Here is an 18,098-nt window from a genome sequence, read left to right as displayed (position 1 = left end):
TGTATCTTTGAAATTAAGCAAGAAAACAAAACACAAAACAAAACCCAGTGCTGGTGACAAATATACAGCGAATTCACTTCTTCATTCTTCAAAAGACTGAAACCAATTTTCAGGAGTATGAAGAGCTACAATTTTCATTTTCAGATTTGTTTGTAGACTATGCAGCAACTTTGTTGTCTTTCTAAAAAAAAAAAGTTATTATTAAGAAGGTTATTCCTATTTTGCTTAAGTATACTTTCAATTTAAATTACCTTTAAATATAGTGCCTCTTATTTACACATACATATTTGTTTCATCAATTTCTAACACACATTTTCCATAACTTCTGCCCCAGTAGCATCTCACTATTTAACTACATTTTTCTGTGAGTAATGGTTAAAGCAATGGTATTTATGGTCAGGGCCTGGCAAGAAATTTCCCCCTAAGATACAGGTATACTCGATTGTTGTTACCTGCTCTCCAAGGAAGGTTTTTTTTTAAGTTTTTAAAATAGTGATAGAACTTAACTTTCATTTAGTAGTCATAATCACTAAAAACACTAACAACATACTTTGTAAGCAGCACTGTAATAGTGCAACAATGAATGAATGAAAACCCAAAATCTCTGTAAATGTTCATTAAAACTAATACAATTTAATAATAATTAAAAAAAAGTTTTAAAAAAGCACTGTAACAACCTCCATGATGTTGTTGTCTTTACTAAATATCCAGACAGCAAAAATACAACTCTCCAAAATTTTATGTCAGTAGACAGCAATTATTTAGAAATCTATTAAAAGGGACAACTTTACATCAGAATTAAATTCTTAAAAACAAGTTGATCATGCAATTTGAAAACTTAAAAGTAATCAATGAGAAAGTAATAGAAGTCCTGAGATACTTTTTAAAAAAATTTATTTTATTATTTTGTATGTGTGTACCATCATATCAGATCTGACTGGTACAGGAAGAGGACATTGCTCCTCCTTCTCCAGCAGAGCATCTGGTGGATTCGAACCACGCACCTCTGGGATTGCAGTGCAGCTTTTTGCCGCTAGGCCACCAGAGCTCCCTAGAAGTCCTGAGGTACTTCTAAGCTTTCCAGTTAGACCAAGTGTAATCTAAAGGCCACAGTGCCAGAGGCAAGGGGATGAAGATTCTATTCTTTTTAGGACTAGCTGCTACTACGTACCTGATTTTATTACTGATTCTCACTCTGTTCATAGAACACCAAATCATTTATCCAATGTTACTAAGCTGGAATACAATTTGCATAATACAAAACTGATGTAGAAATGAGTTGAATGTGAGTGCTCTTCCAACTCAGAGTCAACCGTCAGCCCCTTCCCACTCCCTTCACTTATTTATTTTTACCTTTCAGAAAGCAGTATGATCGATCCAGACCTTTTAGGGCCCAAAAGCTGTGGTTTTCTGAAAGGTAAAGAAAGAGAGAGAAAGAAAAAGGCAGAAGGAAGAAAGGATGGATAGGAGGAGGAGGAGGAGGAGAAGGGGGGAAAGGAAAGAGAAAGGGAGACAGGAAGAGAGAAGAGGAGAAGGAAAAAAAGTAAAAAAGGGAGAGGGATAAGAGTACCATGCTGAGTCATTTTTGGCATCTCATTATCTTTAGACTCTAAAAGACTCAAATGCAAAGTAATCAGTCTCACCTACCATGGTGGCTGAACCTCCTCGACAACAGCAGTAAATAAAACAGGAACTGGCTTATTCCTATCCCAACCCCCACCTCTAAAACACCACCACCACCACACACACACAAAATGACCACAACAAAACACCCCCCCAAACCTCCACCCAAAAAATCCTCAAAAGGACTGAATTCATCGAAAAGTTAATTTTTAACATTATTTTCCATAACAAAAACTGAGACAAGAGTTGAGTAAGGTCTTAATTTTGACTCTACTAGTTTGCATCTAGATGAAAGGAGCATATTAATATCTCAAGGTCCTTAGTTTCTCTTTTATTGGCGAGCGAAGGGTAAAGCTTGTTTTTCTAAAGCTTGCTTTCTAAAACTCTCTAAAAATCCATGATCCAATTTCTACTCATGTTCACATTACAAGCAAGCTTGATTATTCTCACTTTAAAACCATAATGGTTCGTGCCAATAGAGCTTGAAAGAACAAAACCAACCCAGTACATGAAGGCTGCTGTAAAGGCCCAACTGGGACTCATTTCTTTCAGAAGTATTAGATGCTATCTCACACCAAGTGGAATTCTTAAAGGGAAATCGTCACAAAAAGTGATCACTATTTACGACAAAGATGCTAGACAGCATCTAGAAAGTACATGCTGAGGTCAGGGCTCTAGTGCCAGATACAAGGATCATCCAACTCTGGAAAGGACGAACAATCAAGTGTTACGCCACAGTGATGCACTTTTGGTCACACTGAGGGCTGAAGCAGCACATTCATAATCAACATGCTAAGCATTTACTTTAAGCACAATATGGCTCCATGCTGAGCTAGATATTTTGGTAGAATGAAAAGTAGTCTACAGATTCACTAATGCCAAGAGGCTCCCATCTAACTGGTGCTGCAGAATGGAACACAAGGCATGAACTGGGGAGCATTATGTGAGTGTTAAATGTGTGGGAATGGAAGCAGGTACTGCAAAAGGTCAGAGAAGGAAGAAGTCAATATAGGATTAACAGAGGTTCTTAAGGATAGAATAAACCTTAGGCAAGACTGAAACATAAGTAAAGAGAGTGTGAAGCTGCTAGAGAGGGACAAATCAAAACAACGAGTTATTATCTCACTCAAGCAATAATAGCAAAGTTCAACAGGACTCACTCACTCACTCACAGTCATCTAAGTCAGAAACCACTTATAGCTGATCCCCAGCTGGTTTCAAAGTGCACTGGAGATTGACCACCTTTTCTCCCTTGGAGCGGGTGGTGGAACAGAACCATCTGCCTTTGGATTGGCAGTGCAATTTCCTACTCATTAAGGCCACCAAAGCTCAAGAGGGCAGCAAACAACAAATGCTGGTGAGGATGTCTATGACCGGAACTTGCTGGTGGGCATGTTAATTGGTACGACCATTATGGAAAGCTAGAGTTGTATATATGCACACCCATGTTTATTGCAGCATTATTCACAACAGCAAAGAGATGGAAACAACCCACAAATGAATGGATAGAAAAATCATGGTACATTCACACAGTGTAACATTAAAAAACAAAGAAGAATTCATGAAATGACAGAACAAGTCTAAAGGACATTATGCTAAGTGAAATAAGTCAATCACAAAAGGACGAATCACTGTTATGAAAGGTTAAAGAAATACAGAGAGAATCAATCTAGTTTAATTACTAGAGAGGATAAAGGAGGGGGAGAAAATGAAAAGGTAACAAGCACTAGAAGCAGAGAAGGACAATGTGGAATTGAATGCACAATACAACACTGAGATTACAGAGTTGCTATTGTGGAACAGAAAGCGCATGAATGATTGTTTTCAGATAGGGGGAATCCACCAATATGCTTTGTAAACTTTCATGAAAAACACAATTTTTTTTTAAAAAAGGAAACAAACTTTATGCTGTGTGTTTCCATTCTGTACGAGGAATATGAAGAAGGCCAGGACTGCATCTATTTTGGATACCATTAATGCTCAATATTAGCCATAATGAACAAAACTACCAACACAGTGCCTAACACAGAAGGATCCAGTACATTTAGTAAATAAGGAATTAAGAGTTAGAATCAAATGCACATATTCTGTGTTAATCTGTTTGCTTCAGACAAGCTACCTTCTAACCATCAAGAGTAATACTTGAGGGTCCAGTCACTCAATCTCTGACTCTATGGAACACCCAAGCGGAGGCTGAATCAAATGTTACGATACATTAGTGTGGATACATGCAGACAACCTCTACAAAGCATTCTAATATGTGTTATATGTGACAGAGGTTTTAACAAAAGGGTCACGATGACTAAATAGTGTGACACGGCTTAAAAAAGTGTACCAGTAAGTTTATGTACTGTACATACTGGTTACTTAAGGTTTTGATGAGCATTCGAAAAGGGAATGAACAGTTTGTTCATCCACAAATACTATGATTCAGTAAAATCTGTGAAAGTTGCAAACTGTAATTTGGGAACCTGTCAGAAAAGGAAAATACAAGTATTTTCCACTAAAATAAACTGCAGAAAAATGGTTAAGACTCCATTCTGCAAAAGGTGGAAAACTAGAAAGACCCAGGAAAAGGCAGAGCTGTTAAGGTCTGGCCCTCATGTTGCACGGTAGCTCTTTTCCCCCAGTATATGAAAAATGATCATAAATATGTGCATATTTATGAGGGAATAGCTAAGCCAAAAGGTTGAAGGTACACAGAGATTTCTGCTCAAAACTGTGTATAAGTCTGTGAGATCCTAATACTTATAGGATTCCTATAGTGGGATGGGCATTCTTAGAAAGACCCCATCATAGAAAAGGCTTATTTACGGTTTGGCCAGAAGTCAAACCTCTCAGTGTCTACATAGAGTTTAAGGATCTTTAAAAGATATATTTGACCTCTTTTCCAGTTACTGTAGCACTAAGAACCATGAGCAGCAAAGTCTCTCATGACACCCTCTATGAGGCGGTGTGGGGAGTCCTGCAAACACAGAAAGTTTTTGGAAATGGTGGAGCTGCATATCAGTTTGAAGAACTCTGACCCTCAGAAGGACAAGCGCTTCTTGGGTACTGTCAGGGTTAAGTCCACCCCATGCCCCGAGTTCCCTGTGTGTGTTCTTGGGGATCAGCAGCACTGTGATGAAGCCAAGGTTGTGGATATCCCCTACATGGACATCGGAGCACTGAAAAAACTCATTAAGAATAAGAAGCTGGTCAAAAAGCTGGCCAAGAAGTATGATGCCTTTTTGGCCTCTGAATCCCTGATCAAGCGGAACCTAAGAAGCCTACGTCCACGGCAAAATAAGGTTGGCGAGTTCCCTTCTCTGCTGACCCACAATAAGACATGGTGGCAGAATCAAATTCCAGATGAAAAAAGTCCTGTGTCTGGCAGTGACTGTTGGCCATGTGAAGATGATAAATGATGAACTTGTTTACAACATCCACCTGGCTGTCAACTTTCTGGTTTTAATGCTAAAGAAGAACTGGCAGAATGTTTTCCAAAATACTTGATTGACCAAAGCATATTAAGAAGGATATCAAGAGAACTATGGGCAAGCCCCAGGGTCTGTACTAAGATGTTGGTGTTGTTATGTGCCATCCAGTCACCTGTGCCTCATAGTAACCCTATGTACAACAGCCCTAAACTCTGCCCTATCCTGTGCCAATCTCATAATCTCTGACTCACCTACCCCATTACCCCAGTCACAATCAATCCACCTCAGAGTGTCTTCCTCTCCTGTGCTGGTACCTCCACTCTCCTAAGCACGACGTCCCTCTCCAAGAACTGGTCCCTCCTTGCAACATGTCCAAAGTATGTCAGATGAAGCTTCAGAGTCCTTGCCTCCAAGGAGCAGTCCCGTTTCACCCTCTCCAGGACAAACCTATTTGTTTTCCTAGCAGTCCATGGTATATTCAATACTCTTCTCCAACATCACAACTCAAAGGCATCAATTCTCCTTCTATCTTGCCTAGTCATTGTCCAGCTTTCTGATGCACAGCAAGTGACTGAAAAGACTATGGCATGTATCAGGCGCACCTTAAGTCTCCAGACTGACATCTTTGCACTTCAACACTTTAGAGAGGTCTCTAACAGCAGATTTTCCCATCATAATATGTCTTTTAATTTCCTGGCTGCTGGTGCCAAGAGTGTTGACTGTGGAGTCAAGCAAACCAAAACTGTGAACAATGTCAATCTCTTCACCACCCATTATGATGCTGCCAGTTGGCCCAGTGGTGAGAATCTTTATTTTCTTGACATTGAGTCTCAATCCATACTGAAGACTGCAGTCCTTCACCTTGCACAGAAAGTGCTTCAGGTCCTCCTCCGTTTCAGCAAGCAGGGTTGTATTATCTGCATTACCCAGAGATTATGATTCTTCCTCCAATCCTGATGCCACATTTCTCCTCATAGTATGGAGACAGTATACAGCCCTGGCGTACACTCTTCCCAATTTTGAACCATACAGTGTTTCCCTTCTCTGTTCTGATGACTGCCTCTTGGTCCAAGTACAGGTTTCACATTAGCATAATCAAGTGTTCTGGAATTCCCATTCTTCTCAGAGTTAGCCACAGTCTGTTATGATCTACACAGTCAAATACCTTTGCGTAATCAATTGTGCATTTCTTGCTCTCAAACAAGATCCATCTAACATTAGCTACAATGTCCCTAGTATCGTGGCCCCATGTAAACCCAGCCTGCACTTCTGGTAGTTTTCTGTCGATGTGCTGTTCTAGTCTTTTCTGGATAATCTTCAGCAAAATCTTGCTTGCATGCGATATTAAGGACTTTGTTCGATAATTTCCATACTCTGTGGGATCACCTTTCTTTGGAATGGGAACAAATATAGATCTCTTCCAGTCATTTGGCCAAGTGGTTGTTCTAGTCCTGGCACTACTTGGTGAGCACATCTAGGGCAGCATCTGTTAGTTGAAATATGTCAGTTGGTATACCATCAATTCCTGGGGCCTTATTCTTAGCCAATTCTTTCAAAGCAGTCTGAACTTCTTCCTTCATTACCACAGGCTCTAGCTCATATGTTGTTTCATTAAATTCTTCTGTGTCAACCAATTCTTTTGTATGACTCTGTATACTCTTTTCATCTTCTTTTAATACTTGCAGGATCACTCAATATTCTGCCCAGAGTATCCTGCCTCTTCAGTTCCTTGAACTTAAATGCTGAGTTCGGCCTCTTTGATTTTCTGACTCCAGTACATTTCATTATAACACTTTACTTTGTCTTGTCATGCAGCCTTTTGAAATCTCCTGTTCAGCTCCTTAATGTCATGATTTCATCCTTCTGCTTTGGCTTCTCGGCACTCCAGTGCAATATTCAGAGTGTCTTCTGACATCCATTTTGGTCTTTTCTTCCTCCTCCGTCTTTGCAATGACCTTCTGCACTCTTCCTGGATGATATTCCTGGTATCTTCTCATAACTCATTTGGTCTCTGCTCATTAATGTTCAAGGCCTCAAACCTGTTCCTGAGATGGTTCTGAAATTCAGGTGGGATAGACTCAAAGTCATATTGGCAAGATGAGATGGACTGGCATGGGACATTTTGAATCAGATGATCATATAATCTATTATGGTGGAGATGAAAAGATGAAGAAAAATGGGGTTGCTTTCATAGTTAAAAAAGTAATTTCTAGATGTGTTTTGAAATATATTGTGAGTGACAGGAAAATATCCATATGCATACAAGGAAATCCAGTGAATACAACTATCATTCAAATATATACCCCAACAACCAGAGCCAAAGAGGAGGAAATAGATGATTTCTACCAACTTTTGCAGCCAGAGATCAATCAAACTTGCAATCAAGATGCATTAATAGGGGAGCTCTGGTGGCCTAGTGGCAAGGAGCTGCAACTACAATCCCAGAGGCGCACGGTTTGAATCCACCAGATGCTCTGCCGGGGAAGGAGGGACAATCTCCTCCTGTACCAGTCAGATCTGATTTGATGACACATACACACACACAGAGAGAGAGATACATTAATAGTGAAGGGTGACTGGAATGCAAAAATTGGGAACAGAGAAGATGGATCAGTGGTTGAAAGCATGGACTTGGTGACAGAAATGAAGCTGGAGATAGGAAGATAGAATTTTGCATAATCAACAATTTATTTGTTGCAATACATTTTACAAGAAACATAAACGCAGGCTATATACAGGGATTTCACCTGACGATATGCGTAATAATCAGATAGATTACATCTGTGAAAACTAGGCCTGGTGCTGACTGTGGAACAGATCACCAACTACTCATATGCAAGTTTAAGGTGAAGCTAAGGAAAGTGAAATCAAGCCCAGAGGACCAAAATAAGACCTTGAGTACCAAGATACAGCTCAATAAATCTTATTGGTGTGTTTTTGTTTTTGGGTGTGGTTTTTTTTTAATTATTTTATTTTATTATTTTTGTGTGTACCGTCAAATTGGATCTGACTGGTACAAGAGGAGTTTGGCCCTCCTTCTCCAGCAGAGTATCTGGTGGATTCAAACCATGCATCTCTGGAACTGCAGTGAAGCTTCTCTTGCCACTAAGCCACCAGAGCTTCCTTAATAAATATTACTGTTAAAAAAATAAAAAAGAAAAGATATATGTGAGCTAAAACTGTGCAATCCCCTTTCCATAAAAGTTAAAAGGGGGCCTGGAAGGTTTGGAGACTTGACTGAAGTCATAATAGCAATGATTACTCAAATTCTCTTGTGAACTCAATTTAAATGTACCTTTGAGCTGGCTTAAGAGGTTATTGTAGGTTTTTAAAAAGATAGCCAACATGTCCTAAAAGGGGAAAGCAAGACAAAACATCTGTATTAGTGGGTTATTGTGGTAGCTGGCAGGACATTTCAAAGGAATGAATATGGTGATGGTGGAAAAGGGCAATGATCATTAAGTCCCCACGGCCTTGGAGACAACAGTGTACCAATGTTGGGTGAACAAAATGTCAGGTGAAGACAGAGAAATAGAAAGCAAAAATATACAAGCTTTAAGGTGAAATGCAGATTAGAAGCTATGAATGGACATGCTCACCATGAAAGGGAAAGGGAGAAGCCAAGATGATACTAAGGATAGAGGTTTGCAAGCACACTTGTATATGCAGATGGGAGAGAAAAGGAAAGTGCTTAAAAAACCAAAAGGTAAGTTTTAAACATAAAAAGGGATATATGAAATACAGGGAAATCTGCAATTAGAATGGAGATGGAGTTGTAGGTCTATGTGAATGGATACATTCCTAAAAGGCTAATACTTAGCAATACAAACCAAAATAATGTATTGTTGATACTACAAAGCTCATCACAGGCATTTATTATAAACAAATTATAAATTATATGTCCTTTTACGATGCCGCTGCTGCTGCTGCTGTTATATGCCACTGAGCTGAAAACAACTCATAACTGACCCTCAAGCAGGTTTTCTGAGCCTGCAAATCTTACAGGAGGAGACTGTCCATCTTTTTCCTGAGGAACAGATGGTAGATTCAAACCTCTTGCCTTTGGGTTGGCAGCATAACTCCTCACCACCAGATCACTAGTGTTCCCTTATATAATACTGTTTGTGGTGGTGCTGCTCTTATGTAACATCAACTTGGAACCAACTCATACCTGACCCTCCAGCGAGTTTTCAGAGGTAGTTAAGCCTTTGAGAGGAGACTGCTCCTTTTTCTCCCTTGGAACAGCCAGCGGCTTTGAACTCTGTGTGTTTGTTTGGGTTGGCAGCCCAACTCTTTATCCAAATTCACTCCTATAAAGTAAATTCTGACTCAAAGAATCTCATAAAGACAGAGAACTGCCTACAGAGCTTCCAAGGCTGTAAATCTTTTTAGAAGCAAAGTGCCCCATTCTTCTCCCCTCGAGAGGCTGGTATATCTGTACTACTGTGAACAGTTGAATGCTTTAACCACCACACTACCAGGACACCTACTATATAATACCATGTTGTTCTTGTTGTACACTGTCAAGCTGACTTTGACTCACAGCAACCCTATCAACAACAGAATAGAATTCTGCCCTATCCTGCGCCATCCTCACAATCTCAAACATGCTCGAGGCCATTGTTGCAGTCACTGAGTTCATTAATCCTGTTGAGGGTATTCCACCCTTTCTCTAATCCTCCACTTTTTCCAAAGACTGATCCCTCCTGAAAACACGTCCAAAGTATCCGGGATAGAGTTTTACTATCTTTGCCCCTAGGAGTACATTGGCTCCACTTCTTCCAAAACAAATTGTTCTTTTTGAAGTCCTTATGATATTTAGCACTCTTCATCAAGACACAATTCTTTTGTTAGAATAATCTAACCCCACCTTTCAGATGCACATGAAGCAAGTGAAAATATCACTGCTTGGGTCAGGCACACCTACGCTTGTAAACATCCTTGCTCTTCAGCACACTCGAGGTCCTTCACAGATTTCCCCAATGCAACCCAACCTTTTTTTTTTTTTTGCAACACAACCTTTTATTTCAACTGTTACTATCATGGGTATTAATTGTGGACTTAAGTAAAAGAAAACAGCTCACGACTCCAATATTTTCTCTGTCTATCTGAGATTGCCCATTAATAAAGTGTTTTCTTGATGTTTAAATTAAATGTAAAGCCTTAGCCTTTGATCTTCTTCAAAAAGCGCTTTGAGTCATCTTCACTTTTTGCAAACAAGGTTTTATTACTGGCAAAAATAACACATGTTTGTGGATGAGTCTCCAATCTTAATGCCACATTCTTCTTCATATAGTTCAGCTTCGTGAATGATTTGCTCAGCAAACAAATTGAACAGGTATGGGATGTACATCTTTCCTGATTTTAAACTCGGCAGTGCTCCATTGTTCTGTTTGGACAAGTGCTTTTTGGTTTATATTCAGATTTCACAATCAAGTGTTCTGGGATTCCGATTCTTTGCAATGTTAGTCATAACATGTATGATCCACATAGTCAAATGTTGTTGCACAGTCAATGAAACATAAGTAAACATCTTTCTATTTTCATCAAGATCCAGCTGACATCAAGAATGATAGCTCTCATTCCACAGTCTCTTCTGAGTCCAGCTTAAATTTCTATGATGTACTATTGTTGGTGTACTGTTTTAGCCATTTTTGAATAATCTTTAGTAACATTTTGCTTGCTGAATTATGTTCTAACAATTTGCTTAAGAAAAATCTGGTTACATTAAAAAGAACTTTGAAGTATTCTTAATGGTAAAGAGAGGAAATTATACTTACAAAAAAATGCCTAGGATAATTAATGATATAGAAAAATGGCTTGATACATTGTTAAAAATAATAATCACTTGAGCTCAATTTGGCTTAAAAATGCTTTAAGTTATCTCCATATGGTGAGAGTAAAGGAGGTTTGAAATTTAAGAGTATGTATAAAAAGAGTATTAAAAATACTGATTTGTGTATTACTATTACCATATCATTGTTAATATTTTGACAATTATTTTTACTTATTTAATGTCTACTTAAAAATTTATTCACTCATTAAAGTATTATGTATTCAGTACTAACTACATCCTTGACACTACTGAGATAGGAAAAAACAAAATTTATGAACTGAGGTGATAAGGTCGCTGAGTCAGAGACAACTTGATGACACGTAAATAACACCATGAAATGTTCATACTACAGAGAAAGGTGGTATGCCATGTCCAGGTTATGGTTTTTGTAACTGCTTGCTATGCATCCAAGAGCTGGACAATGACTAAAGATGACAGAAGAAGAATGAATTTCTTTGGGTTGTGGCATTGAAGCAGAGTACTGAAGGACTTCCAAGAGGGCTATTAGGTCTGTCCTGGAGATGTTGGAGGTGAAGATTTTGAAATTACATCTCATATACTTTGGGCATGTGGCCAAGTGGGACCAGTCCTTGGAGAAGGACATCATGCGTGGAAAGACAATACAGGAGAGAAAGATGCTGGATGAGATGGATTGATACAGTAACTGTGGAAATGGCAGCAGCTGTGTTAGAGATGGGGAGATTAGCTCAGGGTTGTGGGCTATAGTTCATAGGGTCATTGTGAGTCGTAGTTGACTTGATAGCACATACCACCACCACCACAATTTTAAGCAAACTAAGACAAACAGTTGCATACACGTGTGGCAGAAAGGAGTGAAAGAGAGTCAGCAAGTGCAATAAAGCAAGCATTAGTTCCAATGTTAACAAATAGAGCAAACTGGACCATTCACAAAGTCCTGAGAGACTAAATATGGCACTAAATAAAAGCAAGATGGCTACATGTCCTCAGCATAATCACTGAAGAAAAGGCAGACCTCCTGGAAATCGAAGACTAGAATGGTAATGTGAAGAAGTAGGTAGCTTGTGAAGTATCTGACAGACTTGTATTATTCATGGGTGTGGTGTGGGAAAGGGAATGTGGTGTATTAAAAATAAGTGGGAGAAAAAGAAAAGAAAGCAAAACAGGATTTAGGTGGATAGCATCAGTGTCACATATTATAGGAGTTAAGGGCAAATATTTGTGAAAACAGTAAGGAAGAAGCTACTGATGAAGTTTTTGAGACATGAGTATCCTTTCTGGGATAGTATTTTTGCTAGTTAGAAGTCCTGTAGCTTTGGGAAGCTCTGGTGGCCTAGTGGCAAGAAACTGCACTGCAATCCCAGAGGCATACGGTTCGAATCCACCAGATGCTCTTCTGGAGAAGGAGGGGCAATCTCCTCCTGTACCAGTCAGATCTGATTTGATGGTGTGTGTGTACACACACACACACACACACACACACACACACACACACACACACACACGTCCTGTAGCTTCATAAGGCTAATGTAGCAGGACAGCATGATTAATGACTTGAGAATTTAAAAACATCTTAGCTCTGATGACAATATATGAGGGATCAGAACTACCAGCAGAGGTTACTAATGATCTTTTTTGAAAAATTTTTTAAAATTATTTTTTGTGTGTACTGTCAAATCAGATCTGACTGGTACAGGAGATTGTTCTGCTTTTTCCAGCAGAACTTCTGGTGGATTTGAACCATGCACCTCTGGGACTGCTGTGCAGGTTCTTGCCACGAGGCCACCAATGATGATTTTTTTTGTGCGTGTATACCATCAAATCGAATCTGACTGGTACAGGAGGAGACTGTCCCTCCTTCTCCAGCAGAGCATGTGGTGGATTTGAACTGTGCCCCTCTGGGATTGAAGTGCAGCTTCTTGCCACTAAGCCACCAGAACTCCCTTAATGATCCTTTTTATGAGATTTCAACAGTGGTAAATTTTAAATTGTAACCATGGAGAAAGCAGGAAAAATGCAGTTTTCTACAAAACTAAATGGGAAAGCAAGAGGAATCTGCTAGCTGTGTAATGCTGAACAAGTTAATTAATATCTTTATGGCTATTACAAATAATGGGGATAATGTGACCTACCACATAAGAGTTGCTTAGAAGTGAGGTGATGTGAAGCTTAAATGAGCTAACATAAAAAGCATTACAACACTCTCAGGCATCAGCTAAATCCTAGATAAACGTTAGCTGCTAATAGCTGTCAAGGGTTGCTTTCGATTCTAGGACTATGTCCTTCCTATTCTTGAAGTGTTAAAGTCAAGGGGAAAACAACTAGACTTGTAAGATCAGTAGGACATCTCAATTAGGTATTTTTTTCCACTGAGAAGTCAAAATGAAAAGTTACCAAAATTTCCTTTAAAAATCCCACACCAACCCTAAGTAAACGAAAAACCAAAACAAAACATCCCCCAAAAAAGAAAAAAAAGATAAACATGAAGATGATAATTTTATAAAACAACATGCCTATCCCAAAGCATGTTGTTATGTATAGCTAATCATAGCAGACCCACCCGTGGATTTTCAGAGGCAATGAATCACATGAGAGAAGACAGAAGACTGTCTGTCTTTCTCCCAGAGTAAATGATGGATTCAAATCACATGCCTTTGGGTTGGCAGCACAACTCCTAATCACTAAGCCACTAGTGCTTCTTTAGACATAATATACTTACCCTATATTCAAAATCTGCAAACTCTCGGCCCCCACGACCTCCTCTGAATCCACCACGAAACCCTCGAGGGCTGGCGAAGGTGCCACCCCTGCCATTTCCACGCCCTCTGCCTCCACGGAAGCCAAGACCTCCTCGGCCTCGGTAGCCGCCACGGCCACGGTTTGGACGTAGTGGGATTCCAAACGTCTCAGCATTTAATCTTCTTTCTTCAGCCCATGTTGGTCTCCGTTCTCTATTATAAGAACAAAAGATTTTCAAAATACTAATTCTCAGCCAAAATACATAGAACTCTTAAAATACTTACGGATAAATCTAAGCAGAGGAGATGAAACCCTTCTACAAAGAAAATGGTAATACAAAACAATTCTGAAAGAAATTAAAGACTACATAAGAAAATCTAACGTATGCCTGGTAGTGTAATGTGTAATATACTGGACAGTTAACCAAAAGGCTAGACTGAATCCATCAGGTGCTCCATAGGATAAACCCAATCAATCTCTTCCCCATAAGATGATTTTCCGCCTTGGAAATGAGCCATCTTGATGACAATGGGCTTGGTGAGTTTTTGGAACACAGATGAATAGATATCCCATATTCATGGACTGAAAAACTTAAGACTGTCATGATGCCACTACACAAAGGAAATCTACAAATACAAACACAACTAAAATTCCAACAGCCTCTTTTCATTTTTTTTTTAGCAATGGAAAAGCTTACCCTCAAATTCATATAGAAATTGAAGGAATCCCAAATAGTTAAAACAATCTTGAAAAAGAACAACAAAGGAAGATTTAAACTTCCTGACTTTAAACTATACTATAGAGCTATAGTACTTTTTTAAGGAGGCCATTTTGGCAAATAAAATAGAACTGAGAATTCAGAAGTAAACCCACACAATTAATTTTTTAAAAGAATGACAGGATGATTCAACAGGGAAAGAACAGTTTTGTCAATAAGATCACCTTATGCAAAGGAATGAACTTGAACCAATATTATGGATAAAAATTCATTAAGGCTAGACCTTGAATATTTTTGGTGGTACAGCACTGGTCTGTGGGTTGCTGTACAGAGGTAACTCGTGGTTGCTGTGATGCTGAAGCCTGTGACAGTGATGTGCCAATCGTGGTAATGAGCACCCATGGTGGACAGTGTTGGCTGGAGCTTCCCAACTAAATCAAGCCTGGAAGCAGGAGTGGCGTCCACTTCCAAAATGGCTTGCCTCCGGAAACTCTATGTATGAACAGTGCCCAGGCTGTTCGTTCATAGGGTCGCTATGAGTCGTCTAAGACTTGACGGCATTAAACAACAATAACAATGACGAAGACCAAGAGAGAGCTACGTTGGCCTAGTGGAAGGAAGCTGTGCTACCAAGCCGAAGGTAGGTGATTGTCATCTGTGACCCTCGGCCAGGTTCAAATTGTCTTCCTGTCAAACATTCTTCTAGGTGGTATAGCACTGGTCTGTGCGTTGCTGTACAGAGGTAACTCGTGGTTGCTGTGATGCTGAAGCCTGTGACAGTGATGAGCCAATCGTGGTAATGGGCACCCATGGTGGACAGTGTTGGCTGGAGCTTCCCGACTAAATCAAGCCTGGAAGCAAGAGTGGCATCCACTTCTAAAATGGCTTGCCTCCAGAAACTCTATGTACGAACAGTGCTCAGGCTGTTCGTTCACAGGGTCGCTATGAGTCGTCTGCGACTCGAAGGCATTAAACAACAACAACAAGGCTAGACCAGTGACCTAAATATATAATTAAAACCAGAAAACTCTTAGAAGAAAGCCTAGGAATACATTTTTAAGACCTTGCTATCTGATTCTTAGAGATTATACTAAAAGCACAATCAACAAAAAGAATAAACTGGACTGTATAAAAATGTAAAGCTTTTGTGTGTCAAAGAATTTTATTAGGAATGTGGTGAGATCATAAAACAGAAAAAAGATACTTGGAAATTATATATCTGTCAAGAATTTAACATCTTAAATATATTTTAAAAATTGGCAGAGGATATGACATTTTGTCAAAGAAAATATATAAATACAGATGCTCTACCGGAGAAGGAGGGTCAATCTGCTCCTGTACCAGTCAGATCCGATTTAAGAGTACACATACCAAAAAAAAAAAAGAAAAAAAAAAGGCCAATACACACATGGAAGATGATCAACAATATCAAAGAAATGCAAATCAAAACCATCAAAATATACTGTATACATATATCTGTAAATCTTCATTGAAATTAATAAAATTTAATAATAATAATTTAAAAAAATATTGCTTCAAATCCACTATTCACGCACACACTTCCTGCTGTTGAGCCAAAACTGACTCACAGCTGACTCTCCAAGCATGTTTTAAAGGCTATAAATCACATGAGAAAAGACTAATCTGTTACTAGAAAAATGGAAATTAACAAGTACTGTGGAAAAATTAGAACCCTCATAAAATTCTGGTGGGAAAACAAAGAGTCTAATGACCATGTAAAAGAACTTAATGTACCACAAACAAGTCAAACATAAAATTAAGTATTATAAATGAGTAATTCCCCTTTCTAGGAACTGAAAACAGGGATGTAAATAGATATGTTTAACAAATATTCATTTTCATCTTATTCATAGTAGCTAAAAATTGAGAACAGCTTAGATGTCAAACAATGGATAAATGAAATAATGGAATAATACTTATGCATGATGAGAAATACTACCCTTAACTGACAATTCTGACATATACTACAACATTAACCTTTAAAGTATTCTAAGTAAAATCTGTCACTCAAAAAGCAATAAACATGGTTATTATGTGCCAAGTCACTTGTGACTCATAGTGACCCTAATGTGTAACAGCTCTGAACTCTGCTCTATCCTGAACTGATTTTATTGTCTCCTACACACCTAACCCCATTTCCTCAATTACTGAATAAATTAATCTCATCCAAGGTATTCCTCTCTTGTGCTGTCCCTCCACCCTTCCAAGCATGATGTCCATCTCCAAAGACTGGTCTTTCCTGGGAACATGCTCAAATGATTTCAGATGAAGCTTCAAAATCCTTGCCTCTAAGGAGCAGCCTTGCTTCATCCTTTCCAGGATAAACCTGTTCTCTTAGCAATCCATGGCATACATATTTAATATTCTCCAGCACAACAAATCAAAGGCATCAATTTATCTCCTATTATCCTTAGTCACAGTCCACCTCTCTGATGCTTAGCAAATGACTGCAAAGACCATGGCCTGGATCAGGTGCACTTTAGTATCTAACCGACATCATTGTTCTTCAGTACTCTGGAAAGGTCCCTGACAGCAGATTTTCTCAATGCAATTTAACTTTTGATTTCCTGACAGTTGGTACCAAGAGCGTTGACTGTAGATTCTATTATCTGGGGGAGTCAGGCAGGTGTACTACTGTTGTCATGTGCCATCAAGTCAACTACGTTTCATAGTGACTCTGAATGGTTATATTAGTTGGGTTTCCAAGGTGACTGGGAGGAAAGGTAAAAGAGGGAATGAACGTTTAGGGGACACTGAGCTTCTATTAAGTTTGATGGAGAATTTGGAAATTGATAATGGTAACTAAAAACTAAAAAGACTGCTTAACACACAAAGGATTTGTTAAACACGCACCCACAATAAAAAAGTATTAAACACAGAGTAACTATATACCTCATCAACTCCAAACTGAGGTTGTACAATAGTCAAAAGGTAAAAACAACTTGGTGGCCATCAACAGATTAACGGGCAAACAAAAAGGTCTACATCATTTTAGAAAATGGAATATTCCTAGAATAGGAGAAGAAATTCTGACATTTTATGCCACAAAAAAAAATTGAAAGTATGCTATGTGAAAGAAGTTGGTCACAAAAGGACATGTACTTCATGATCCTACTGAAATATAAAACCCCAAAACAAAACAAAACTCAAATCTACCACCCTAAAGTCAATTCTGACTCACGGTGATTCCCTGTCCCAAATAAAATTTCCGAGGCTGTAAATCTTTAAGAGGAAAATGTTTTATATTTCTACCATGTAGTGGCCAGCTGATTTGTTAGCAGCCTAATAAACAGTGCACTACACCACCAGGATTCCACATCAAAGAAAAACATACACTGAAAAGTGCTTACCAGGGGGGCAGGGAGGAGGCGTTGTTAAAGGATTAATTTTGTTTGACAGGACAACACCATGAAGGTAATTAATGTCACTGAACAGTATAATTAAATATGGTTAAAATACTAAACTTTCTGTTACATATACTTTATAGCTAAAAAAAAAAAAGGAGGACTCACTATCAAAATCAGGTGAAATAATTTCCGAAGAAAACAAGCATATAATATTATTTAAATCATCATAAACTAGGAATTAAATATGCTCCTCTAATACTACTAAAATTAATTCAAACATATGACTTATACTTGTTTCATGTTGTTGTTATGTGCCGTTGAGTCGCTTGCGACTCATAGCGACCCTATGTACAACAGCCCTAAACTCCGCTCTGTCCTGTGCCAATCGCACTGTCTCTGACACTCCCATCCCGATT

The 18,098-nt window shown here is 38.8% G+C and overlaps 1 protein-coding gene and 1 pseudogene across 1 annotated transcript in view; one reads left to right on the top strand and one right to left on the bottom strand.

The window, feature by feature from the left end:
- The first annotated feature begins 4,537 nt into the window (after positions 1–4,537).
- LOC102851403 lies at positions 4,538–5,118 on the top strand (annotated as a pseudogene).
- Positions 5,119–8,215: 3,097 nt separating this feature from the next.
- The window catches only part of LOC102850987 (protein LSM14 homolog A-like), a 50,622-nt gene continuing 40,739 nt past the window's right edge, over positions 8,216–18,098 (bottom strand). Inside the window, exons 7-8 of the mRNA XM_006887877.1 lie at positions 13,577–13,808; positions 8,216–8,392 (exon numbers count right to left, since the gene is read on the bottom strand). Coding sequence (XP_006887939.1) covers positions 8,216–8,392; positions 13,577–13,808 — 409 coding nt within the window. The remainder of the gene's footprint in view (positions 8,393–13,576; positions 13,809–18,098) is intronic.

Source organism: Elephantulus edwardii, unplaced genomic scaffold (genome assembly GCF_000299155.1).
Source record: "Elephantulus edwardii isolate Elephantulus edwardi_28Jun2011 unplaced genomic scaffold, EleEdw1.0 scaffold00062, whole genome shotgun sequence".
Taxonomy (NCBI): Eukaryota; Metazoa; Chordata; class Mammalia; order Macroscelidea; family Macroscelididae; genus Elephantulus; species Elephantulus edwardii.
Note: the sequence above shows the minus strand (reverse complement) of the source record. Positions and strands in the feature narration are given on the sequence as shown.